Source organism: Cyprinus carpio, chromosome B6, assembly GCF_018340385.1.
Source record: "Cyprinus carpio isolate SPL01 chromosome B6, ASM1834038v1, whole genome shotgun sequence".
NCBI classification, from domain to species: Eukaryota; Metazoa; Chordata; class Actinopteri; order Cypriniformes; family Cyprinidae; genus Cyprinus; species Cyprinus carpio.
In genome coordinates this window covers 9384249-9411827 of record NC_056602.1, presented here as the reverse complement: position 1 = coordinate 9411827, position 27579 = coordinate 9384249, and the positions used below count along the sequence as shown (strand labels likewise).

General features: G+C 37.3%; 2 protein-coding genes and 1 long non-coding RNA gene across 5 annotated transcripts; 2 read left to right on the top strand and 1 right to left on the bottom strand.

Moving 5' to 3' along the window:
• Window positions 1–523: 523 nt before the first annotated feature.
• LOC109056072 (sorcin-like) lies at window positions 524–5843 on the top strand. The gene is made up of 8 exons (XM_042725611.1): window positions 524–681; window positions 3756–3914; window positions 4004–4073; window positions 4424–4467; window positions 4607–4754; window positions 4973–5086; window positions 5234–5292; window positions 5497–5843. The coding sequence occupies exons 1-8, from the start codon at window positions 658–660 to the stop codon at window positions 5521–5523; spliced, it is 645 nt and encodes a 214-aa protein (XP_042581545.1). The 5' UTR covers window positions 524–657; the 3' UTR covers window positions 5524–5843.
• A 1526-nt stretch (window positions 5844–7369) lies between these two features.
• LOC109109677 (receptor-type tyrosine-protein phosphatase-like N) lies at window positions 7370–27361 on the bottom strand. Of its 3 annotated transcripts, none has more exons than XM_042725609.1 (23): window positions 27095–27361; window positions 24783–24832; window positions 24012–24122; window positions 23188–23293; window positions 22965–23091; window positions 22505–22853; window positions 22277–22414; window positions 22105–22139; window positions 20858–21138; window positions 20520–20606; window positions 19478–19557; window positions 16683–16747; window positions 14793–15002; window positions 14277–14531; window positions 13314–13461; window positions 13105–13178; window positions 12576–12653; window positions 11897–12016; window positions 11628–11794; window positions 8568–8621; window positions 8279–8343; window positions 8105–8178; window positions 7370–7901 (listed from the first exon to the last, which is right to left on the bottom strand). In XM_042725609.1, exons 1-23 carry the CDS (start codon window positions 27169–27171, stop codon window positions 7830–7832), a joined length of 2823 nt encoding a protein of 940 aa, XP_042581543.1. In that variant the 5' UTR covers window positions 27172–27361; the 3' UTR covers window positions 7370–7829. The 3 variants fall into 3 exon arrangements, with proteins under 3 accessions (XP_042581543.1, XP_042581542.1, XP_042581544.1); XM_042725608.1 differs by having other exon boundaries at window positions 24783–24835; window positions 27098–27360; XM_042725610.1 differs by lacking the exon at window positions 20520–20606 and having other exon boundaries at window positions 24783–24835; window positions 27098–27359.
• LOC122137653 lies at window positions 15772–22724 on the top strand. The gene is made up of 2 exons (XR_006154993.1): window positions 15772–15940; window positions 22311–22724. It is a non-coding gene; the product is annotated as an uncharacterized LOC122137653 (long non-coding RNA).
• Window positions 27362–27579: the final 218 nt, after the last annotated feature.

Genomic DNA, 27579 nt, shown 5'->3' with positions numbered 1-27579 from the left:
ATCCTTTATTTTTTAAAGAGTTGAGTTACGGCGTCAAAAACTTACGCCCCAAAACATCCTGAATGGAAGGAAGCGGCACTGCCCAAAACTTACCTCCAAAAAGTCTGGCGGCTGGGTTGAGTAAATGAGCTGCTGGTTACTTTTAGTGTGATAGCGCCGACTGGTGGTCTTTAACGTAAATGACAGGTTGATGTTATATAAGCGCGCACGTCACCGAACACAGAATTTTACGTCAACGAGAGGAGTAACTCTATTAGGTTAATTACCAGTAACTACGTCTGTGATCATTTTGGGCGATCAACTAATATTTTCATGATGAGCCACATTATTGTCATTGGCCACAAAGGTTATCAGTCAAATAGCCAGAAGATTTCCGTGTATCTGTACGCTTGGTTTTGTTTTATAGCTAACGTTAGCCAATCCAAAACACGCTCTGCATAGTAAATATAGACATTTTCATGACGTCATATTAAACTTGAATTCAGCGATAAAAGTCTGCCTGTCATCCTTAGCGCTGTCAGTCACCCTACCTACCCTGATGACGTCACCAGTCACTTCCGGTTAGAGTCGAAGTACGGAAGAGACTGCACGTAAACTTTCCCATAAGATTCATTTTTTTTAGGTCGCTTCTATTCGCAAGCGCGATCTTCATAAAGTATGGCGTATCCAGGATATAACAATGTAAGTTTCACTTATATTTTTATGTTCAATTGCAGTTTGTAAAATGTAAAAGAAATTGATAATTAGCTTAAGAGAGATGACCTCTTGCTTGAGTCAAGAATCAAGTGAAATAAATGAAAAATTATGCTAGTTATCTACGCTGTCAAAAAACAGTGCAACATGAGCAAAAAAAAAAAAAAACCCTTTTACAAATATAGATTTTTTAATTATATAATTATCATTTATATTAAGAAGTTTGTCACTGTGGCATTACCCTTAAAAGGACAACTTTATACCGTATATATCACTATAAGGTACATATGCACCCTTAATACTTTTAGGGGTAAATAACGTACAAAGATATTGAAGATACTGCCCCAGTGACAGGCTGCTGTAGATTTTAGTCAAATACAGGTAGCAGAATAATAAACAATATACCAAGTAATTCAGTTCAATACTATTTAATAAGCTTATTAGCATTTTAAACAAATGCTTGGTCCCCATGCTAGCATGTTACTTATTAATATCACAGTATATTTTAATGTAATCTCTGTTCACTAATGAGAAATTCCCCCCTGACATGGTCTTTACTACACAAACAAACCATACTTATATATGCATCAACCTCTCAACTATATGAACGTGTAGGCTGGAGTTTATTTAGGCCAAATAGTGATTGCCCTGTCTTTATTCTTGATAAAACCCTGTGGGATGTGTCAGACTATATATTTGTTATCAGTATAATTAGGTTATTGTGAGTTGTGGAGCGATTCCAATTGGAATTATATTTACGTTTATGAAGTGTGTAGCAATTGGAATACATTACTCAGCATTCAATGTTCTTTGAACAGAAACTAAAGGTTGATTTGTATTGCACTTTTTATTCTAGTTGTAAATAGGACTATTGATATGGGCGGACCACTTGAATTTGACTCACAGTCCTTCATCAATTTCATCAATCAGAAATATTCAGCGGAAATTTTTGCTTTTCATTTTTGTTTTTTTTTAATTCTTGGTTTTGATCAGTCTTCATTTAATAAGCTTCATAAGATAGCTTGTAAACAATGTAATGTTACATTTACCTCAGGAAAGCCATTAAGTGTCCACATTCAGTGTCAGTTAACAAGTAAATAGGAAAAACAATCTTTAGTTAGGAGCATTTTGCTAATTAGATGCACTATATTGCATATTTTCTTCATTATTTGAAGGGATAGTTCACCCAATTACCATATGATTTACTCAAGCCATCCTAGGTGTATATGACTTTCTTCTTTCAGATGAATACAATCAATTTTTATTAAAAAATGATTTTGATATAAGCCGAGAGGAGACTGATTTTCCTTTGCTTTAAGCTAAACTTCGTTCTCATGAGGCTAACATAGTCTCACCAGAGCTTATGCTGTGTTCCAGACAACTCTAAATTCTGAGTTTTCCCACCTCCTACTTGCAAATAACATAGAAGGCCACTTGAAGTCAGACATACGACCTGTGAACTCAGGGCGGATCGATCAACCCCGACTACAGAATGTGGAGCTACCTTGTGTCAAACTTAAAAACATTATACATCAACTTAATAAAATAATACCTTAAGTTTTGCTTTTCATCATCTGTTTTCAAAACAAACAGCAGCATTTGATGTAAAAAAACAAAAACAAAAACAAAAAAATTCTGTTTTTGCCATAATTGACACAAAAACAGGAAATGCTCTCATTGTGTCATAGCGACATTTTATAAAAGTGACATAATAATGACTGGAACTCACTGAGGTTGGAAGTGGGATATTTATACTTCCAACCTTGTCTTGTCTCTCTTGGCAGGTCTTCCAGCCATTCCTATCAAACCTTTACAATTAATCCAAAATGCCGCTGCAAGATTAAACTTTAATGAGCTGAAAAGAACACACGTCACACCTCTGTTCATCAATTTGCACTGGCTACCAGTAGCTGCTCGCATAAAATTCAAGGAATTAATGTTTGCCTACAAAACCACCACTGGTTCTGCACCCTTTTACCTAAATTCATTACTTCAGAGTTATGTGCCCTCTAGAAGCTTGCGTTCTGCACATGAACAACGCATCATAGTGCCATCTCAAAGAGGCAAAAATCACTTTCACTGACTTTTTCATTACCTGTTCCCTCCTGGTGAAATGACCTGCCCAACTCACTCTGAGCAGATAAGTCCTTAGCCATCTTCAAGAAACGACTAAAAAACACATCTGTTCCATCTTTATTTGGCCCTCTAACTCTAGCGTTTTCTGTTCTATTTTAATTCTACATCTTTTTTTTATTTAAAAAAACACTAGCTTTGTTTTTTTCTATTCTATCTGTTTGTTTTTCTTTGAGTTTGTGTGTCTCTCTCTCTCTGTGTGTGTGTGTGTGTGTATACATATATATATATACATATACACATATAAAAATATATATATAATAAAAAAAACCTTGTTACATGTACTGCGTTATGCTAACCAAGACTTGTCATTTGCACTTACATATTGTTGCTCTTTTGTTAGTTTTGATTGCTTCTATTTGTCCTTATTTGTAAGTCGCTTTGGATAAAAGCGTCTGCTAAATGTAATATCTGGAACATGGAATTACGCTAGACCTGTCATACACTGGAGTGCCACTCTTGTGCATATGTGTACAACAGTTAGTGAAAGCCAGATAGTTTATAAAGTTTTAAATAAGGATATTTTTCTTACACAAATGCATGGATTCACTTCAGAAGGCCTCTATCAACCCCCCTACCATTTTTATTCTTCTAAAAGAAGAAAACCATATACAACTAGGATGGCTTGAGGGTGAGTAAATCATGGGGTCATTTTCATTTTTGTGTGAATTATCCCTTTAATGTATGTTTAAATGAATATAGCAAGGACATAGCAAGTTTCTATTGCAGTCTCAATTTTAAATGTTCATATTTATAACTAATTAGAGTAGAATCATAATTGTATCATTAATTAAATTCAATATAGACTGCCTTATGTGCAGTCTAAATGTTTAAATACATATATATTCACCTTATTATAGTTTCAGTGTTTTGGTAAAACATTCATTTTGGTGCATTGATACTTAAAAGTACAGCTCTTTTTCTTGCAGTTTGGTGGTCCACCAATGCCAGGAGTTCCTGCTCAGGGCATGGCAATGCCAGGGGTTCCTGCTGCAGGTGGTTACCCAGCACAGCCATATGGGGGTTACCCTGGGGCATTTCCTGCTCAGGACCCAATGTGGGGCTATTTCACAGCAATAGCTGGTCAGGTAAGAGCAGCCTGTGTGAATATGTATATAGCCTAATGTCTTTTTTGTCCCCTCATGTTGTTCATGTAGTAACATGATTGTTATATCAGGACGGTGAAGTTGATGCTGAAGAACTTCAAAGGTGCCTCACCCAGACTGGATTCAGTGGCACTTACACTCGTAAGTATATAAATAGAAATTGCAGTTCCAAATAAATAGAGTGAGTGGATCATTGTGTAACACTTTATTTTGATAGCCCACTTTAGACATTCTTTTAACTACAAGGAACTTTGCAACTCCATATCAACTACCAGTCATTATAGTGTTAGTAGACTGTCTGCTTAACCTGCTAAACACTTTATTTTGATGGTCAATAGACATTTGACTGACTTTAACTTTGCAAGAACAGGTCGATTTATTGCACTTAGTGTTAGTAGAATAAATTGACCTGTTCTTACAAAGTCACTTAAGTGTAATAGGCTACTAATACTCTGTTGAGAGTTAGGTGTCTAAACTGCTTTTTCCCCCAGCCTTCAGTTTGGAAACCTGCAGGATTATGATTGCCATGCTGGATGTATCCTTCACAGAAACATGAAACAGATCTGGCACTGTTCTTATCTCTCCAACTTGAGTCAAAAGTTTGCTTCATGCTAGTCCCAGTAACCCAGCAGATTCCTTGTTGTGGTTTAGTTTCTTTAACCATGTGTGTGCAGAGAGATCACACTGGAAAGATGGGTTTCAATGAGTTTAAAGAACTCTTTGCGGTGCTAAATGGCTGGAAGCAGAACTTCGTAATGGTGGACAGGGACTGCAGTGGAACGGTGGAACCTCATGAGATGTCTCAGTGCATTGCTAACATGGGTGAGTGGTCACTTAATTTCTGTCAACTGAGATTAAAAAGTACCTATTTCTCAGGGCAAAATATATCTCAAAGAATAAATAATAGGTCACTCATTTGGAGCTTTAAGATAAAATCATACTTTTTCTATAAGGGATCTCTTAGCCAACACAGTTGCACCAAAAGGGCTATGTGAATAAGACTGTGATGTAATCGAATATTTTGTGTCATGATTGCACAGGCTTCCGAATCAGCCCTCAAGCTCTGAACGCAATCATCAAACGCTACAGCAGGTCAGGAAAGATCTACTTTGATGACTATGTGGCCTGTTGTGTGAAGCTAAGGGCACTTACAGGTGAGGATTTTTGTAAAAATGGAGCAATGCCAATCCAAAACTTGATTTTAATAGTTGTACTTATTCGTTATGTACTGAGTATTCTGTTTAAATACTAATAGTCTTTTTAAAATGTGTTAATGATTAAATTTAATTTTTTTTCAATAGACAACTTCAGGAGGAGAGATACAATGCAGCAAGGAATGGTGAACTTCCAGTATGATGATGTAAGTGATCATTGAACTAATTTGTCACATTAAGTGCCTGTTTTTCTGCCTCACTGGCACTTAATTGTTAACATCAGAGATGGTTTTAACTGGAACAGCTGGTTAACACTGAATAATTGTGGAAGTAAAATGGGTTACTTCATTGAAAGCTTATGGGAAGCTGTTTTAACATGTTGTAACAATATCTTCAATTTCCTCTTGCAGTTCATCTTGTGTACTATGTCTCTCTAAAGGAAGTTACAGACAAGTACAGTATGCACTCCAGGAAGAGCACTGAATCACTAAAAGTCCAGTGAAATATATATAAAGTACTACATATGTTATGGGCATTTTGAAATTATTTGCTGATTTGCCAGTATGATGTGTAATATGTGAACATAGGAGTAAAACATATATTTACTCAAAACAGCTTTCAATATTTGTGCCAAAGTAGACAGCTGTTTTTTTTTTAACAATCTTTTTCATATTCACTCTTTATAACGTCATTGTATTAAGTTAAAATGTAACCACACTTAACATATATTTTGCCAATAAAACATGGTGTATCTAAAGAGTTGTGTTCTGGCTTTATTCAGTCACAAGGACAGTGAGGAAGTGCTGTCATGGTAAAAATCATAGCATTGAGAGGTTATTGGGATATAATAAAGCAATGAGAGTACCCGTTTTGTCTCTCTTTTTGATATTCAAAACATATTTGAACGTTATTGTACAAATATGCACCAGCAACAGAACAATTTCTTTCTCTCTTTTCAATAAGAATCCACATAGGAATTAATAGTATAGTTAATATTCAAAAAATAATGGTTCAGTATATCAGATCTACTTAAAATTAAAATAAAACATAAATAAAAAACACATGTACACAGTGATGCTGCTGTATCACTTAACAAGTTTAATTAGTCATCACAAGATACAAAATATATGTTTTTTTAATAATTCTATTATATATTTATATGTAATAGTTTTTTGTTTTTTTTATTGATTTGCAAGAAGAATAGAACATTTAAACTGACCACAATAACCAGAAAGAGAGAAAAGTCGAGAAAGAGATTTTGACCAAGGAGGAAAGGAAAAGAGGGAATTCTAGCTCTTTGTCTGGCTTCATAATAATTCTCACAGCAGATCAGCATGTTCTCCAGAATCTGATCTGAAATTCAACACATTCTTGCTGTCACATCAGCATTTGACTTGGAGTTCTCATGAAATTAAGTGTGATGGATTTGTCACTGAAATGAAGAAATGTGGATTCACTAGGATGAACAGTGGAGACGCATGTGTAGGCTCAAATGGAATCTGTGCACTTTTTTTCCACATTATGTTCTGCTTGTGAGGGCGGTTGTCATAATTCTGTGTAATAGATTAAAACTGTAAAATGGAAATCAGTGAACATGCAAGGAGCAGAAGCATGGTTAGAATTCTGAGGGCACACATTCCATGCAAGCCTACACTTGACCATGGCTTAAGTTGAACATGAGATCCGAGCAACACTAACAGCAACACTTATGCTCATGACACTTTCTGTTTTTCCTCCTAAGTAAACAAGAGGATTGTGAAGCAAACTCACATAACACTGATGAAGTGTACGTAACAGGACTAAGTCATCACCACGGTGAAACAGAGGGCCGCATAAGAGAAAGCAAACACAGAAAAACGCACTTCCCTTTAGATAATTACATCTTTGTTACCAAGAGTGAAGGCAAGGAAGAAATCAGATCCTGAAGAGCTTAAATATAGGTCCAGGTAGTGTATTTTTGTGTCTGTGAGCATTAATTTAAAGGAGATTTAATGCTGTAGGAAGGTAATATTGGGCAGAACTGTTTGGGATATGTGGTTTGGAGTGTTTAAGTGCAGGAAAGCAGCAAAAATGAGTAGGGATGGCACTAAGTACTGTAACACTGAAAACAAGAATCATTAAATATAACATTATTTTTCTGTTTAAATCACAAACTTAAGCCTACATGACGCGTATAATGGTTTCACAAAATAAATGAAACTATGCCTGTCTTAAAAAAAAAAGTCAAGATTTAATAATAATAAAAACTCACTGGGTTTAAAAAAATAAAATCTAATTTTAATGTTTTATATCTGATATTTACCTATTTTATCATTTAACTTAATATTATTCAGAAATACAAGTGCTATAAGTTGACATTTTAATTTGCTAATAGCAGAATCTGCTGTGAAAAAAAAAAAGGCTGCACAAATAGTTTCTCACAACTCTTGTCGTTTAGCACTTGGCACCATAAAAGTGGATCTTTATCTAGTGGAAAGCATGACTCTAACAAGAACCATAAAGATTAAAATACTGCACAATAAAATCTCTCACCCCTCTATAGCAGAGTGCAACCCAACACACTTTAGCTGTAACTTGATTTAAGTGAAAGTTTTAGTAAGAGCGTATTGATTACTCATGCAGATCCCTAATACTAACCTCAGTGGCCACATAAGGCATGTATGCACAAATGCATGTAGTTGCTATGTAATTTGTGAGTGTGTATGTATGTGTTTGTGTGCCTGCTCAGTCATGGAAATTCGTTTCACTGCGGTAGAGCTTTGAGAATAGCATTAACCTCTTCAGCCACAGCGGTCAGTGCGAACTCAAACTGTTCCTGAGGAGAGAAAAAGCATAGATCAGCATTTCTATTTTACAATCCAATACTCCAGCTCTTTTAATAACACTATCAGCACCAGTAAAAAAGATATACAGCAGTAACTGCAAGTGAGAGGAATAGGAGAGGCTGCTGATACTATGATGTTTTATGGGTACAACAATGCTTTGATTTTTGATATGCAACTTTTTTTCCTTCATTACCTTCGTGCGCACCATTCCTGGCCTCTGGTCTCGAATGTGTTCCAGCGTTGCAGCAATATCGATCTCCTTTACTCCTGAGTTGAAAACAAAACAATAAACAACAATGTTCAGTGTGCCCTACTTTCCTAAACACTATTTCTTCACAAGCTTTACAAGTTTCCATCATGTGCTGACCTTTAGCCATGCGGTTCAGAACCATGTCGATCAGGATGTATGTTCCAGTCCGGCCTGTACCATCACTGCACAGAAGAGTGATACTGTGACAAATACGTTCTGAAAAAACATCTTATGTGCAATTTGTGAACATACTCCATATACAACAAGAATACTGTTTTTATTTCAAAACACCTTATAAAATGCATTTCTTGCATCTTGTTTTTAAATCTTATCAAACTACGCTCCTTTATCTTTCAATTAATTAAAAAACTTGAATTCCTCAAATGCATCAATGTGTTAAAAATACCTGCAGTGCACAATGATGGGGCAGGAGCGGCCACGGTAGCACTTATTGACTTTCCTGAGGGACAGAAAAGGAGATTTCCTGAAGGAAATACCAGTGCTTGCAAGGCAGCAATAGTTTTAAAGTTAGATTAGCTCAGGACTTAGGCTTTTTAGTTCTGAGTAAATGAAATGACAGTTAGCAGTTGTCATGACATGTCCATCTCTGTCAGCTAGCCACTTCGGCGGGTTGAATTCTATATATAGTAAGTAACAGAGCTTGTCTTGTTTTAAAGGGGCAAGTGAAAGAGAATTTTACTTGCCCAACCGGACAACAAATGTGATTAAAACATCTAATTAGGGAATCTCCAAAATTTCAGCCAGAATCCAATGTTTTATATTTATAACATATGATATAGCCTAGTTAAGCAACATGACATGACCAAAAGAGTGCAGTTTACCCTGAAAACCAGTATGACAGCAAATTGAATAAAAATGACCTGGAAAACAATTTAAGTACATTTAAGTATGCAGTCGTTAACTTCGATCATATAAAATGTAATTTCGTAGCAAACAAAATTCTGGCCGATGAAAATGCTGAGTGGCTAGTAATTTTGGAAAACCACTAGCCACAGTGGCTGGTGAGCAAAAAAGTTAATGTCAAGCCCTGTGTATGCAGTATAAAGGTTTGCCTGAAGAAGATCATTCAACATCCTTAATGCAAATCTGCCATGTTAAACAACAAACATTACAGTTTTTTAATTACATTTCTAAATTTTTAATTACATTAATGCCTATAGAAATCTGTATAAACTTTATTTAAAAAAACAACAACAACTATATACTGTATATACACTACCGTTTAAAGGTTTTGGCTTGGTATGATTTTTTTTTTAATGTTTTTGAAGTTTATTATGCTCATTAAGGCTATATTTATTTGAATTGAATTCTATATGGTTTGATTTGAAAGATACAGTAAAACGTTACTCAATTACACAATTAGAAAACATGAAAATGTGATTTATTCCTGTGATGTCAAAGCTGAATTTTTAGACATTATTTAGGTGACACATGATCCTTCAGAAATTATTCTAATATGCTGATTTGGTGCTCAAGAAATATTTCTTAATATTATCAATGATAAAAACAGTTTTGCTACTTAATATTTGTGTAAAGACCGTGACAGATTGTTTAAGGATTGTATGAAGAAATAAAATAAAAAAAAAACAGCATTTATTTGAAACAGAATTTTTTTGTAACATTGTCTTTACTGTGATTTTGGATAGATTTAATGCATCCTTGCTAAATAAAAAAATATTTTTTAAAAAACATTCTTACCCCAACCTTTGTACAGTAGTGTGGTATATATGTTTATTTTTCCTTTTTAAATGTTTATTTTGGTATAATGATGATTGTGATTTGTACTGATGATATATATTTTTCATTTTTTTAAGTTTAAAAAACACAAAACATTGTAATCTTTATTTACCATGGCAGAAAATACAAAACAAATATAAGTTATATATGTTGCTGTTGGTATTATTTATTTTAGTATTTATACAATATTATGATGATTGTAATTAGTACTGATGATGATGATGAATGCTTGGATTTTTATTTTTATTTTTTTCTCAGAGGATACAAAAATTCTAGACAGATAGCACAGGACACCACACCACACCTGAAAGTTTACAATTAACTATGAAACAAAGTTTAAATCATGCCTAGAGTGGAATAAATTGAGCAGTTTAAGACTAAAATAACTGCAGATATTTGTGAAAAACAAAATGAATAAAGATGAGAGAAATTTTGATACAGCGGTCGCCTTGCAAACACTGTAAAAATCGAGGTTTATGTAGAGTAGAGACCCACAGAGCTCAGAGGAAAACATCAGGACCACTTCACAGCAGAGAGCCAGAAAGATCAAAAAGAGCAGAGTTATACCACAGTCAAGAGTGGTAAGAAACAAACAACATCAACCATCAACACCGAAAAGCATGAAATGTAAGAACATGAGTGAAGAAAGGAGAGAGACATAGAGAAGGAAATGAAAAGAGACTAAGATGAAGAGGTCGACAGAGAATCACACAGAGAGAAAGTGGGAGGGGGGAGTTAGGCGATGGAGCGTTTCATCAGCGTTGCTGCAGCCACACCTGTCTGTGCTCATTTTTGTGACTATGCAACTGGAACCAGACTACTAGCTGCAAACCACAAAAATGACACAGACAGCTGTGCAATACTCGCTACTGCGCTCCATCGCTCTCCGAAAGAGACAGAGAGTGGGTAAGAGGTTCAAAGAGACTGATAAAGAGACTGAAAAGATTGGAGGAAATTAGAGTGATGATTGATGGAATGACATCATGTAATGGCAGCTAGAAAACAGAGAGAGCAAATGGAGAACTTAAAGTGGAAATGACACACATAGAGCTGTCACAATAATGGAATTTTGGGTACACTAACTTTTGCCTAATAAAAATTGCAACTAATTATTTAGTCCCGTTTTTGTGCATGACACTTAAGTGCCATGCACAAAATTACTTATAATACTTATGCACATCAATTACTTATAATATAAACTTACTACACAAACAGCTTAAGAACTCATATGTTTACCCTGAATTTGAAAAATTTATAATTTCCAGCTGTATAACAGTAATAGTAAACTTATAGAGTAAACATTTTATACTACTACTACTAATAATACTATTGCTCAGGGGGAAATTACATGAATAACAATATTTTAAATATGTATAATTGTTTTTAAAATATTACCCAGCCAAACCTTATATATATTTACTAATAATAAATAGTAAATAAACAAAATACAAATATATCTCAAATTTAAATCATTACAATGATAGTAGTTCTCATTTTGCTATATACTTTTATTACTATTAGTATGCAGTCGCTTTCTGTACACTCTTCAGATTTGCACAGCAATTGTGGTTATCTCCAATAATTACCATTAAAGCAAACCATCATGACCAGGTGATTATTGGGCTATGTGTAAATAGTAATATATACTTTAATACAATATATATATAAATAGGAATACATACATACTATGTGCAAGCATGCACTATACCTGCGGAAGTCCAGCAGAGGCCGTGTGGAGGTGGGTATTCCCTTTGCAGGCCAGCTCAAGAAGTGGAACTGAGTGAGGGTACGAGTTTCCTGGGTTTGGACGTTCTTCAGGTAGAAACTCCGCACCAGGAAGTCATTACACCAGATATGCTCAGAGACCAGGTTCACCTGAGTGAAATAATTAAATGTGAACATAATATTTGATGTAGTTTAAACTACATAAAGCAAACATCTCAGGACATCTTATGAGATTCACAAGTTCACACAAACCTCATAAATGTGGTAGAGAGAAGAGCCCTCATCGGGCCAATAGCGATCACACTGCTTTTCTCCATCCTCAACCAGAGCCGTCATCATCACTATGACTGTACACCCGCTCTCCCAAACCATCTGTGCAATATACATGGCTTTCAAAACATGCCATTTACGTAGTATTTATATAAATGCACAGAAAATAAGTAGTAATTCATAGAACTGTGTAATGTTTTTCTTAATACACTACCATTCACATATGTGGCATCAAGATGTTTTTAAAATGTTTTTTTTTTACTTTTCTGTTCACCAAGTCTTCAAAACCAAGGCTCCCCTTTTATCCGTTATTATATTTTAAAGGTTTCTTTTACTTCTGTGATGGTAAAGCTCGATTTTATTACTCCAGTCATCAGTGTCACATGATCTTTTAGAAATCATTCAATAAACTATTATTAATTTTAACTATGAAAACAGTTGTTTAGCTTAATATTTTTGATGGAAACCGTGACACTTTTTTTTTCTGAACTATTTGTTGATGTTTATAAATCAATTTAATGCATCCTTGTTGAATAAAAGTATTAGTATCCATTGAAAAAAAAAAATAGATAACTTTCAAATGGTAGCATACTTTTCAAACAACTTGAATATCTTTACATCAAACGACTACATTGCTATTAAATCCACACATGTGACTGACCTGCCAGAAATCAGAGATGGTGTGTGAGAGAGGACCTTGGGTGGCAATATACGCAGGCATCCGGGGGTCATGCTCGATCTAGAGGGTCAATAGGAGACAAAAGGTCAGTGCTTTAGCCCTCTTAACCCTGGATCTGCCCATCACCACGACAACAAGCCATTAATGTGATCCGAGGCGCATGAAGGCTTAATTGATGATCCCTCGCTCTCGACTACAACAGAGCAGCAGGGGATTCCAGACCTACACATCCTGAATGAGATCAATACAATGTAACCATGGCAACACTGAGAGGGGGATTCCGAAACCAGTGGCAGCCTTGCACGTCTAAGAGGAATAAATGGATTATCGCCTTGGTAACAGAAAGGGATGCAAGGAAAGGAGGGCTTTCTAGCTTTAGATTTCTAGCTTAGATCTCAGCAACAGAGAGCAGGAAAGAGACCGTAATAAAGGCTGTCATGTTTCCGTTTCTAAAGAATCAATCACATGATGAGGTCCAGGGTAAAGTGGACCATCAAGTGCACATACTTACAATGGTGCTGGCATTGATGTAATCTGTCCTGGAGGGGTTAATCTCGGCCTTCAGCTTCACTCTTGAATGGTCATCTGCAAAAACAACTGACAGTTACACACCTAATCTATTAAAAAGAGGAAAAGTCAATCAGGTTGTGTGACGAGACACAGGTTGCGAAAGGAGTTTCAAGACAAGCACGGGGTAGGGGAGCATGGGGTCTTACTCACAGGGCACGGCATCGGCACAGCGGTTCTTCTTGACATTAATTTCACTCTGGGCAGCTGAGATTGTGCTGAGTTCTGCCTGGTAGGAGCACAGAGCCTCCCACTCTTTGAGCAAACGGTCTTTATTCTTCAGATGATCCTCCATATATGCCTAGAAAGCATGAGAGAGACCAGAATAGAGACCCCTGATTTCTCGGCTGCTCATTCATGTGATACTTAAAAAACACATGAAAATTTTGAGAATGCTAATAAAGCAACTAAATTAAAACAGAAACAAAACATTCTTTGTAAAACCATGGCATAAATATGAATGTGTATAAGCAGCTGAAGAGCAATTCATATTCAAAGCATTAAACAAAGTGAAAAAATGAAGGGTTCTTCACACCAAGGAATATAACTACAAACAGTTACACTTCATTTGTACAGTGTATACATTTTTACAGTGCAATTAAACAACAAATACTGGGTAAAATTACTTCACTGCATGTACTTACTAGTTACTATAATGTAAAGATTACGGTTTGGTTTAGGGTTATGTATATGTAACAAGTGTAACACCTTAAAATAAAGTGTTATCCTACAAAGTTTAATAATTGTTCTAATTCTACAGTAATATGCAAGTCCACACCAAAACTATAACGACAACAACAGAGGAACGATATCATTGTAATCACTTTCAGAATATTTTTTCCAGCTGATGAATGATAAAACACTAACAGCCAATAAGTATCCAATTCAAACTTAAACAGCTCAAACATTTAAAGTGCCAAATGAAAAAATGGCAGCATGCCTATAACAGACTATATCTGACTATAACACAATGTTATTGTCCATTGCTGTGGAAGCTAATATAGTTATCTTCACAGTTATCATTCTTGGTGTAAATGGGCCTTTAAGGTTATGCACTGGAAGTCTATTGTTATTTTTCTTTTTTTTGCATCTGTAAATAGGGGGTTGCATGTCTACCAGTATCATGTGCCCCGTAGAGATATCCATATTAGACTGCGCTGGCTCCTCACACCAGGAGGGGGTGCTGCTGTGTGAACTAGGGCTTGGCTGAGGTGCATCACTGAACTGTGATGACACACTGCTGACTCGTGATGTATCTGTTCCTCCCCCACCCCCTCCTCCTCCTGCTGGACCGGCACCACCTGCAGCTCCGACCCCACAGTCCTGCCTTCCGAGAGAGGACTTAGCAGCCATGTGCTGCCGACAAAGATCCTGAGAAATTAAGATAAGAATACTGACAAATTGCAGCACATGCTTGCATACGCAATTCACGCTAACTTATTATTGCAGCCAATCAATTTGCTCTGGTTTGCTTATGCTCAAATCAAATGGATCTGATCACATTAGTGTGTGACGGTAACATGCCATCACAAGCAAAGCTGCTACAATCAGTTGGGATTTAAATAGCTTGCTTGCAGAGAATGTTTGTACTGCAGAGATGTGATGCAGTGCGCATGCAAAACAGTTCCAAACCTGGTACTCATAATGCGTCACATTTCCTGCTTCAGGTCCAAGTCCCAGTTTCCCTGAGGCCAACTGGCGGGCATGGGTGCGCAGGCAGGCGATGGTCAGTGCCCCCACCAGGAGTCCACCCACACAAGCCACACCCACAAACATGAGGAACACCCACTGGGTGTTGTCACGTACACGTGTTGCCACTGGCAACGCATGACCATCGTTCTTCTGGAAAAACGGAGAGATGAAAACTAACATATGAATCACAAATCATTAATACATACCATAGCCCCAAGTAATGTTGTTAACATCAAAATAACAGGTATAAACAAGAGATGTAACCCTATTAATAAGCTGGTGTGTGGCGGGCATTCCGGGCACTATGCCGTCGCATCATCCAGGTGAACTGGTGGTGAATCACACTGGTGGTGGATGAGGAGATCCCCCTCACAATGTAAAAAGTTCTATTTAAATGTAATGAATTATTATTAATTAAAATTATTACTATTTACTATCCTAGAGGAACCACAAAGGACTGTGCATCTGTAACATTTTGAAATGAAAAAGTTAAGAGAGTCCATGAGGGAAAGATGAGTATTAAAACCGAACATTTAAAACAGGACTATCCATCCCACCCTGCTGTCTGGAAATATGATCTCAGTGGGGTCACTGGTTGCTATGGCAACATCACAACGTTTGATGTAAGCGCCATGGCCATTAAAATGACAATAGACAGAAAGCAAGGAACTGATGAGAGAAAACAGAGGAAAAGACTATATAAGTCGTTTATTACAAGGCATTTCAACAAAGATGAATCCCATAATCTTTTTTTAGTCTTCTGCTGGAATGATGCAGACCACCACACAGGAGCCAGGGCATTACATCATCACTCCTGTGCACACCGCACTGACCTTGTCGCCACAGCAACCATCTTTACCTGACATCACTGTCTGTGCGGAGATTCTGAGAGCAAATCATTCTGATTGGTCATTTTTACTGCGCGTTCTTTATTTCAACAAATCACTGAGCAGTTCAAGGAAAACAGTTTAACGACTGCAGCAGGTTCCTAGATTCAAATAAAACCAGACTGACCCGTCTCTAATGTGGCCAGTAAACTAATTTATTACAATTCTGACTCGTGAGCCTGAAACCACTGACTTCGAAGGGTGAGTAAAATGAATGAATGCAGGGAAAAACAAGAAGTTAGACAGTATGTGGTAAAAACGGTCACATTTTCATATTTTTGTTAGAGATTTCTAACGTTAAGCAAAAAACGCTGTCAAAGAAATCAAGTAAACTGAAATTACAGGTATTCACCTATTCACGGGATAAAAGCAAATTAATATGTTTTAATATAATGTAAGATGACATTAACACAACATAGCATTTAATTAAGTTCAAGAGAAAGTTTAACTCACCAAAAAATCAATAAACTAATGGAGAATGCAAAGCGCTCGCGCCCTGTGGTCCGCCGAAGATGAGCAGAAATCTGTACGTGCAATAACCGTAGTGCTCGTTTTTTCCGCCGGTTTGACATTTTAATTTCGTTCAGTTTTGTTCACTGTAACTGTAATGGCTGGTAAGTTTAAGTTCACAGGGAACGAACAACGGTAACGGAGCTCAGCCCTGGCACGGACATCGTGCTGTTTCGCGGAAATGTTGCGTTCTGAGAGGGGAAGCATTTGGGATGCCAATCGGCCGCGCGCTTTGGAGTCGTGAACGCGCATGACAGTTTGACACGTATGATGTCGTTGTCATAGCAACAAAGCAAATGAGACGGGGGTGGGTGTCAGGGGTCTTGTGAGATATTCCCTCCTCAAGCATAGAAGAGAGAGAACTTCGTGGGAAAGGACTAAACAACGGGCACAAAAGTTAAGACATAGTGTTTATGTTTCTGCACATCCTTACCTCCCCAACACCTGCCTGAAGCACCTTTAGACCAGTCTCAGATTCTAGAAGGACCTTTTGAGCCACTGCATGTGAAACAATAAATGTGAAGACAGTCACAAATAGCTTATTCTAATGTTGTCTCAACATAATTGTTTTTGTAAGCTGATAAAAAGAAATAACTCTTTGCCAGTCTGCTGAATAAAGCAATAAACCACAAAAGGTTATGCATTACAGTGATTTTATCATGTGATAAAAATATTTATTTATCATGTGATAAATATCACTGTATAGTGCACAGCTTCAAGTAGCTTTTTGCTGCTAGCTGCAGTAAGCGCTATATGATCAAATATACCAATGTTCAGTTAATATTTACATTATTTATTATATTCTTATATAGGCATGGTGCATTTAATTCAGCAGATGTGGGTCACATGTGTATGTATTCAGACGTGACAGTTTTGTGACTTTTAGTCTAGGGGCCCTATAATACACGCGGCTCAAGTGTTTTTGATAGTTTCATCCTGACGCAGTTCTCACTTTCTAGTCCTGCGCCGCGTTGTTTAAATAGAAAATGCATTTGCACCCATTTGTGCGCTCAGGGGCGTGCTGGTCTGAAAACGAGGTGTGTTCAGGCGCATTGTTGGCGCGTTGCTATTTTGAGGTATTGAAAATAGCCTGCGCCATAGACCAACTCAAACCTGGTCTAAAGTCTGGCGCAATGTTTTTTCTTTGTTATTTAAAGAGCGCGTTATAGGCGGGTCCACAACGCGCGACACACACAGGGACAGGGCTTGGGCGCCGCGTTGCATTCTGGGATGTGGAGGCCATGTTGATGGCTTCGTGAATGTAAACATACAGCAAGTCGAACGAGAAGAAACAGAGTTGGGAGAAAGAAAAAATATGTTAAAATCGCGAAAAGGTTGTGGGATTTACAGGGATACGCTAAGTAGGGATGCCAGGGATCGGTATGTGGGACAAAATCGGCACTATTAACGGTTTGGATCAATATGAAAATCCCAACAAAGAGTGGAGCACCGACGACGAGTTGCTGCCGCACTTTCGCATTATAGATATCTTCGGCTACCTTGTTTGTTTTGTGAGCGCCTACACTTCAGAACAGTTCCGAAGCTACAAGTCATTGGAGTCTCATGTGCAGTTCACTAATGGATGGGTTAAGGAGCTGCAGATCATAAAGCCGGCAAACAGTATACAGTAATCCGGACAAAGGTAAACTGCACTCCGCCTAGTTGCTAGTTTACTAACCGTTAGTGCTAACAACCATTCACATGTACTTTTAACTAACTTATGTGTTTCAAAAGTTTAGTTAGTAGCTGTCAACCCTCCCGTTTTTTCTGGGGTTCTCATGTATTTGAGCTCTTTTCCCGCTGTCTTCCCGTTGTAGTATTTTCCTGTAAAATATCCCGTTAGCCCTTCCATCGGACCTGTCAGTCTCTGTGCTGTTGTCCCTGTTGCTACACAGTTGCCCTTCCAGCAAAACAGATATTTTTAAACCATCATTTTGCTTAACGTTACTTGAAAGCAACCTTAGCGTGATATTGGCCTTTTTAAGATAACGGCGTGGTTGTTGTGATAGCACGATTTCACACCAATGTAAGCAAAGTCACATTAGACATAGCTTCACAATCTCGCTTAGTTAATGCAGCAGTTTTGTAGTACGAATTTTTGCTGTCAGCAGAGGGATAGCAACAGAAAGATGAATGTAGAAATTTTCCCGTATTTTGGATGAGTAACCCAGGAAATTTCCCTTATTTTCAGTGTTTACTTAAGCTATATAAATTAATATTCAGATATTATACCTCACTTGGTCTCCGTGGTCGTGCCTCCAAGCAGGAAAGCAGTGGAAAGTTAATCCATTTTTTTTCAAAGGGCGATTATGTGTTGCGCTATTACACCCCACAATACAGCAACGGTTTACCATGGTTGAAATAGATTTTTAATTTATCAAATTAAGACACACGGCTGAGAGGGAGTATGTCTAAACACTGCGCAGTAGTCCGAGTAGCAGTAAAGAAGGCCATCAACATAACATAAAAAACAAAAAAATAAAAAACTAAAACAAAACCATACTACACACACACAGGGATGCACAGCAGCACACAAACATGCCAAATATAAAAAATTAAAGGATAAAAATGTAAAATAATATTATACGTTACGCCCAAAAAACACCCATTACTCATTAAGAGAATAGGAACAACCCGTTTAGAACATGCGCCCCGGGAGCGCCGATCGTTTTCCCGTCGTTAAACTAGCAAAAGTGGATTCGGACATGCCCTGAGTGCACCTGCGCCGTGCGCTTTAGACTATGCGCTTATATCTTGAGGACAGCTAATATATTAGTGTACATCTAAATGTTGTCGAAATTAATTTTTCACACACACACACATACACACACACACCCACATACATATACATATATATATATATATATATATATATATATATATATAAAGGCTTTATCTTCCAGAAACAGACCAAAAATGCTTATGACTCATGCTGCACTCTTTTGTAAAATCAAATGCTCTTTAGAATAAGAATGCTCCTTCCCTAATAATACTTATATCTGACTAGTGGCAACTCAATGGTTATATAAAATAAAAGCCATTAGCTATTTAAAAAACCCTCTGTCACCCCCGAATGTCCTGTTTATGTGAAGACAACAATACAAAGCCTATCAGGTATTTAAGTTTTACATTCATTTGTATGTCTTTTGAGCCATTATTTTGTCTCAGAAACAAGTGTGTGACAGACGTCACTCTTACTAGACATTAAACATTGTCTTCATTACTTACCAGCTTTTTCGGACACCTCACTTGCTGTTAAATTCTGGCTGTTTGGGAGCACCCGGAAAGTGACAGCTGGACCAACCACACTGCAGAGCAAAATTTTTGATCACATGCAAGTTTGCCATATGATTATGTGCAGGGTTTGAAGTTAACTTTTTTACTCATCAGCCAGTTTGGCTTTATACTATTAGAAATAAACCAGATTATCAAAATTTAAGCTAAGACTTAAATATATTTATTAATAAATCTGACTCTGAATCATTGAATGGCTTTCCATTTAAGACCTTTAATCATTGTTTGCAGATACCATAAAAATTAAATGAAATACAAACAAATTCTCTGTGAATCAATTTTCACATATTCAAATTGTAAATGCATGCCATGGTGTGGTGCTTCTCATCCATTGGGAAATCGTCTTTAAGCTTTGTCTTGGAGGCTCATCTTAGGGGAAGGGCTCTGATAGCGATTTATGAATCATAACTTGTCAAATTGGCTAGTGAGTTTACCCACCTCGGTTGATTTTCATCCGCATTTGGCAGTTTGGCGGGTGTTAATTTCAGACCCTGATTATGTGTTAGATATTGGGATCCAAGCAATAAAGGGAGGACAAGTAGTGGAGCAAATCCACTTTTGAGGTCAGTTCATTCCACTGCCTTTTCTCTCTCATTCTTTACCTCTTAGCCATCCCCCTCTGTCCTCCAAGGACAATGGATCAAGGTTCCAGCTCACCACAGTTTGATTTAGTAAAAAAGAGTTAGTGGGATTAGCATTTGCTTCCTAACCACATCAACAAACAGCAATCAAGACTGATGCATTGATAAAATAATTATGTCAAATAAATAAACCATTGGTTAAGCTAAGTAACGTTAAACAGCTTGCCTCTATCTTTCCATATCTTTAGATTCTGTGTTAGTAAATGCCTTTGCAAGCTTTGTGAATTAAATAAAGCTTAGGGGTTAGTATTCTTTCAAGATCTAATCAAGGTCCACCACAAAATCTGGGACTATACTCAGCTGTTTCCATCTCCCTGCTCTAAACCTAGGCCTACCTGATATTGATGAAAGAGCCAGTGGTGAGATGGATCCTTTCAGCAAGGGTCTTCAGTAGATGAACCCCATCAGACAGAGAGAGAAGGCTGTAGAGACACATACAAATTCATACGCCCACATACACACACACACTTTCACAAGCACAAACTAGCACAGAACTCACGAAAACAACACACAAACAGACTCTCCACTGAATAGCCAGTTTGATGTGTGCCCCCAGGTCCTTCGTTAATGTAGTGTTTTAAAAACAAATTCCACATGACTACTTTACTTTCAGACAAAAGGAACACCCACATAGACTAACACTGAGTCCAACAGTCTAAACTGTTAGTTGTACCTCTGATTGGTGACAATGTATCCAAATTCCTCCTTTAACTTGGTGTCATTCTTTCCTGTCTTCACACTCAAGGCTCCCTTTCCAAGTCGTCCATCCTCTTGTTTGAGAGATGAAGGCCCTAATGCACTAGCACCTATTGAGATGGAGTTATCCTGGGAGGCCCCTTGGGAACCCTTGGGGAAGGTTTCGGCCACAGGGTTGAGTGGAGAATTGGAGGAATTTGTAGCCGGGGCAGAAGCCTTCTCCACCACATGGGTCATCTCCCCCTCTGTAATCTTCATCTGATAGAGCACATAAGACATGCCATGTCAAGTTAACTGCCTATAGATAATAATTTGTTCCATGTATGATGTACACTGAAAAAAAAAATACAGTTACAAAGAATAGGGCAAAATGACACATTGAATTTTTAAGTAGAAAAAATGAAATTGAAATTTCTTGTAAAATGTACTTCATTAGTCTTTATTTTATTTGCAATTACTAGTCTTTGCTCTCTTATTCTCTTTAAAATGCTTTTGAGAGGGCCATAAAGCAGTGTATGTTTATTTTCTAACCAACCATGATTATTGATGTAAGAGGGCCGAAAGGGTGAGGAAAGGGTATCATGTTGCAGCAGTACTGAAGCACCTAAAATACTGTGTTCAGAGATAAACTAATGTTGGCTAAGAGGCCTAAAAGATAAAAGACCTACATAACAAATCACACATAATCATGGCTCATGTTTCCCAAATGATATATTTTTGTTCATAATATATTGAGTTAACAATTGCTGCCCCCTGCAGGTAATATATAGCATTACTACTGAGCTCAACTAAGCCTTGTAATATTGCTAAAGGCTGGAATACTCTACTTTTTTTTTTTTTTTTTTTTTTTTTTTTTTACAGATTTACAGTTTGGACAAGTCAGATTTGACAGTAAATTGAATAGTGTTTGATGGGAACCTACTCCAGTTTTTAGCTTCAGACCATGAATACATCGAGTCCATGTTTCATATTTTAAGCCGGATATTTTTTGTTTTCATTTGTCATGTGTCTTCCAGCAGCATTTCTGCTTGAGTTTATTGTTTTCGGAATGAACTGAAAGTCTGGTAGTACATGATCCTCTGGTGTTTAAAGGTGGGATGTCCAGTGTTTCCTCTGTAGCAATTTACAAGTCAGCATGTATATGATTTGTAGTGTTTTTAAAAACCAGGTAGTTTAGTTCAGCCTTAAATCACTTAAAAACAGCAGAAACATTTTGATGCTCACCACTTTTGGAGACACAGGGGAATCCTTCATTTCAGCTGAATGAAGGAAATAAAGCAGTTATGACTTTATATATATATATATATATATATTTTTGGAGTTCCAACTATATGGTGTGTATATCTTGAAGTTGTTTACCGATATTCTATAAAAAGTGAAATTTAAGGGTGCTCACATGTTCTCTGATTGTTTGTTGGTTCATTTTGCAGGAGCTGAAGGACAGTAAACAGACGCTCCATCTCTTCAGGTTTCAGATGGTTTAGATCAAATCCATGTTGCAGGAGCAGCTCATTTAGGCTCTGTTGAGTGGTTCCTGGGGTCAGAGTTCAGAAGTCATTGACAAAATAAGTAAATACTTTGTAGGAACACATTTTTGAAATGGTAAACATTAACACTATCTCACCACTGTGCTCAGACAACACTCCATACTTCTGAGGACCTTTCTTTTGCTCCTGTTGGCTATTGATCTTTTCATCATGGGAAAAGAAGTCTTTGTTATAGTCCTTGTAGTCAAGCGGGAAGTCCAGATCCTGGAAAAAAGATGAGGTGGAGTGAGGTGCTGCCACACGCTGGCGTGATGTGGGCTGTGCAGGCGAAGAAAGGAGGAGAGTCATCAGATCCTGCAGAAGCTGATCTTCTTTATCTAGTGATGGAGGAAGTGGTGAATTTCCCCTAATACGAGAGGAGGTTGGTGGGTACCTGCCTCCCTCTACCAGGTTCAAAGAACGCTCCTCTTCATCTTGGTAACCATACTGTAAGGCAAAAAGACATGATGATGGAATTAAAGAGAAGTAGTTGTAGACCAATGCTCCAAGCTACAATCAGTGCAGTGTAACAAAAGGGCTTTGTGTTTGGGCTCTCACTCGCTGGTAACTATAAGGATCCAGGCTCTGCATATGGAGAGATGACTGAGGTGGATCAACAATCATGTAGTCCATATAGGGCTGCACCATTTTGGGTTTGAGCTGGTTTGTGTGGGCACTCTGAGACCTTTAATAATGGAGAGATTCAGAAAGAAATCGATGCAGTGAAATAAAAAAAGAGAAATTGAGAGAAATGTGATTAGATGCCAAAAGTAAGAGTTACTCTGTGGATGGGCCATTCTTTATCCCAGAAGAAAGTGGGATCTTCGGAACTTTGCTAAGCTCTTTCTTAATCATTGATTGGGTGACATCATCCTGCCAAGTTAATCCTGCAAAATAATTCACATTGGCTCAGAGCATCCAAAAAGGTTTATAATGTTTGTAAATGACAAAATAAGAATTTCAGTGATAAAGAAAAGGAAAAATCTAGTTAAAAGCATGTGTCAAGTTCTTATGTACTCTTTGGATTTGTTTTGGATTTTAACAATGTCATTTGTGTTAACCATTTAGTAATAGCATTACATATTACTAAACGCAATATCATGAGTTATTAATACGTATTTAAGCTTTTCGAAAGTTTCACAAGGTAAGGATTCACAATTGCCTGCAGTGGTCCTCTATATGATGTATCATCACAAGGTTTTCTTTTTAAGAATTAAAAAGGCTTTTTATGCCCTTTTAACTTTATGCCATAAAAAAAATAAGAAATGAAAAACATTCTTCATAGAAGTAGTGTTTTTAGTCATTTCTATGAATTACATTTTAATGTATTTTTTATTAAATTAATAGTTCCAGGCAAAAAAATGGGTATCATGTCATTTACTGAGGTACATTTACACATATATTTAAGTATTCATTTGACCTTGGTTACTGTGGCAACATGTGGACGATTTTCTGTCACATGCCGGTGGATGAATGGTCACTTGGCCCATTGTGTTTACATCGTGTTGTTGCTATGGCAACCATATTTTTTCTTCAAGCAGAAAAAGTGCTTAGAAATTCATTCTGCACTGAAGAAGCATTTTCAACTTTCCATGTGAAACTCACCTTCCTTCATAAGCGTCTGCAGTAATGACTGCAGTCTGTCCAGTAGAACTGCAGTCACCCTGTAGCGAAACCTTTCCTGCTTTTGTGTAAGACACTGACCAAACAGCTCATCTGTAACACACATACAGAAACCTTAGACTATATCAGCTTTTTATTTAATGTATTTGTGATTGTCACAAACAGACAAAAAATACACAATTGTTATAGATGTTTATCTGAGGATCTCTTCCTTTTTATATTTAACTTTCTCACCCCTGCTCTTTCTGCTTCTATTTGACATAAACAGAGAGGCTGAAGTTGTGTGATGTCACAGTTGCCATGGAAACGGTTCAAGAACACTGATTGGGTAAGGCCAGGTGCTGGTGAAAGTGAGTGTTTACTGTGTAGTCGATGATTTTTTTACACACTCTACTGCACATATCAGCTAACAGTTACAAAATAGTCAAAGATCGAACCTATATATATAACAATTATTACAATATATATATATTTTTATAATAAAGTCAGCAGATTTATCAGCATTACAGTGAAGTAAGTCTAAGGTAATTATATACACACAAAATAACAAAAGGATGGCAAGACTAATGCATAAAGCTAAATAAAATAAAAGATTGTAGGATAGCGCTGATACCATTACGTTTTGCCGTAATTGCACAACTGTTCCGGGGACATATGGCAAGTCTTATCATTTTGCTTTTTTTTTTTTCTTCAGTAATGAGCTACATTGTACCAGGGTCAAAAACTGAAACTGTAAAATATGGCAGCACTCACCATCCCAGCAAACCTGACCACTGAAGCACAGGCCTCCATCAAACAGACAGCCGACAGAGAGAAATAGAAAAAGAGAAGAGAGATTATGAAAGAGAAATTGTTTTTCTGACATTTGAAAAATAGACCAGCACAGACCCTCTTTTCTCATATGTGAGCAGGTTGTTTCAAGATGTATACTAGCTCACAGCAGCACAAACATGCCATAGGTGTGGGTTACAGTTCCAGAAAGAGCTAAATACAGATCACAAGCACAGATCTGACCATTTCAGCACCATATGTCAGTGTGTGAAATTGATTATCAGACTCTGTCAGTCAATTTAACACCATAGCAACAAACAAGTAATGATTTGGAATAAGAACCAACCACCATAATGGACATTAGTAAAGATTTGCCAGAATGCTGTGAGACAAAACAAGCAAGAGCGGCTCCAACTGCCATCTGCATCTCCATACAAATGCTCCCTAATAGGATTTACACAAAAGAATTACAAATAACTGAAAAAAGCAATATCAAGATCTATAGGACAAGCCAGCTGTTCAAGTTTGTTTGAAAGCTTACCAAAATGTGCACTCTGCCAACCTTCCATTTCCTCCAGTACCCTTGTGCTCTCTCAAACATACACACACACACTTGAGAGTTGGGCAGACACACTAGTCATACATAATTGAATCATTGAGATGAAAGTTGGTTACATGAGTGGGAATTCCTGCTCCAGTCTGCTGTACGCCTCCTCTATCGAAATATATGTAAAGTCTAATTGAGATTGTATACTAGGCAGAACAGGAGAGGAGAGGAGAGGAGAAGAGCTCATTTTGCACTGTTTCTTTATCTGGAATCAGTAATTTCACATTTTATATCTCTACTGCCACCTTTGACACATGGAGATCCATTTAAGATGTTCGCCTTCCTACACAACGGCTCTCTCATAGCTTTTTGAGACATTCCCACAGAGTTCTGTATGCTTCTGAGAGACGTGTGCCCTGACAGTGACGGCTGTTATAAGAATGACGTGGGATGGCTCGTCAGTGGTGAGTCAGCCTGCAGAAGAGGAGCTAATACAAATGCAATGCACAAGCGACATACCATCTCTTTAGGACACATGTACTCCGACCCCCCTCGCAAACATGATACACCCCATCAGCTTCAAATCAGTTGAGTACAATTGTTCTCAAATCGTCCCAATGTGCGCTATTACAGATTGACTACTTCCGCTGTCCATGGTGCTGAATTTTAAAACCACAACAAACAGAGCAAGACCTCTCAGCAATGGACTATGGCCGCAAACGAAAGTCGTAAAATGTTTATGAAGACAGAGGATTGGTGAATTGTTGAAATTATAGTAATTAATGACACTAAATAATCACATAATACCAGAATAAATACTGATAACTCTTCCCAACACAGCTAAGGCAGCTCGCGTCGGTGGAGTTATACATTTCTACTAGACTGGCAATGTAGGCTGCGTTATTGCGGGGTCTATGAATCATGCCATGATCGCCAGATCGCCAAACGCTGCCATCCCTTTTCCCTGAGAATACGAATATTATATAATACAGTTAATAAACAAGAACAAATAATGCAAATAAATAAATTATAATTTTGCCCAATTCACATGTTTTTAAAGTCTTAAAAGCTTTTAATTCAAACACTTTCTAACATTCTCAATGAACACCCTGATTTGACTTATCAACATCACAAACTTAGTTTAATAATAATGCATTTCCATTTTGACTAAAACAATTAAGGTAACATTTAAGCTAAAACATTTAGCCAAAATAATAAAATTAATTGAATACTAATAGTTAAAATACAAATTATTATTTTATCATAATCTTAAAGACAATATTTGAAAACATGAGGCACATTCTCCACACTGAAATATTATCTTCAAGCGCTGCCATTCATTCCACCCGAGACAAGCTTTATCTCATCGACGTCAACATTTACAGCAAGCACGCGATTTTCTATGAATAAATTATATTAAATTCATGCAAGCAAATTTACAAATAGCGTTTTGCATCCATTCTCATATTTCTTGAGCAGGTGTTCAAAACTAAAACATAACCCGTTTTCACCAGTTTCTTATGCAGATGAATGTCACATAAGCGTTTAAGCAAAAAAAAAAAAAAAAAAACAAAGAAGAAGAAGAAAATATTCTAAAGTCTATATTGCATATGCGTTTAATGTAAGTTGGGGGGGTGGGGGTGAGTTGCATATTAAAATCTGCTATTTAATGCTATTAGTTTTCCGCAGTTGAATCATGAATCATTCAGTCAGCTGAAATTAACCTGTGGCTCGTGGTCTTGACGTACCGTATCTATCACCGGTGCCAAGCTGACAACACGCAGTCGCCAAACAGACAAGCATCCACAGAAGCGCCGCTTTCATCTTCCCTCGGCTTCTCTTTCCTCTATTCTCGTTTACATCGACATATTTAGATGACACGGCGAGCAGTGTGATGTTGCGCGTGCCAAACTCCACAAACACGAGACTTGGGTAAGAGTGCTATAAAGATAAGTGTTTGCGAGGAGCACCAGTGCACTCCTGAAGGGAGGGGGTGAGGGACCGGACAGACAGAAAACCCGGAAAGTGGGCACGACAATCCAATACAAAATTGGAAAAAGACAAGATCAGAACAACAATAGCTTAGTCAGCCCACCCAAGGAAGTAATCACCCTGCTAAACAGCAGATGGGTCAGTAACAAACAAGAGTATGCACAAAACAGAAAGTCTATTTTAAAACACATGTGCTAAGTAGAAATGTATTGGATTCTTGTTGCTTTTGAACAACTTTTA

Coding starts and splice junctions, on each gene's coding strand:
- LOC109056072 (XM_042725611.1), top strand. CDS start 658: ATGGCGTATCCAGGATATAACAAT. Junction 3,915..4,003: donor TCACAGCAATAGCTGGTCAG/GTAAGAGCAGCC, acceptor TTGTTATATCAG/GACGGTGAAGTTGATGCTGA. Junction 5,293..5,496: donor TGAACTTCCAGTATGATGAT/GTAAGTGATCAT, acceptor TTCCTCTTGCAG/TTCATCTTGTGTACTATGTC.
- LOC109109677 (XM_042725609.1), bottom strand. CDS start 27,171: ATGAAAGCGGCGCTTCTGTGGATGCTTGTCTGTTTGGCGACTGCGTGT. Junction 16,748..19,477: donor TGAGGTGTCCGAAAAAGCTG/GTAAGTAATGAA, acceptor TTTCACATGCAG/TGGCTCAAAAGGTCCTTCTA. Junction 8,622..11,627: donor CCTCTGCTGGACTTCCGCAG/GTATAGTGCATG, acceptor TCTGTCCCTCAG/GAAAGTCAATAAGTGCTACC.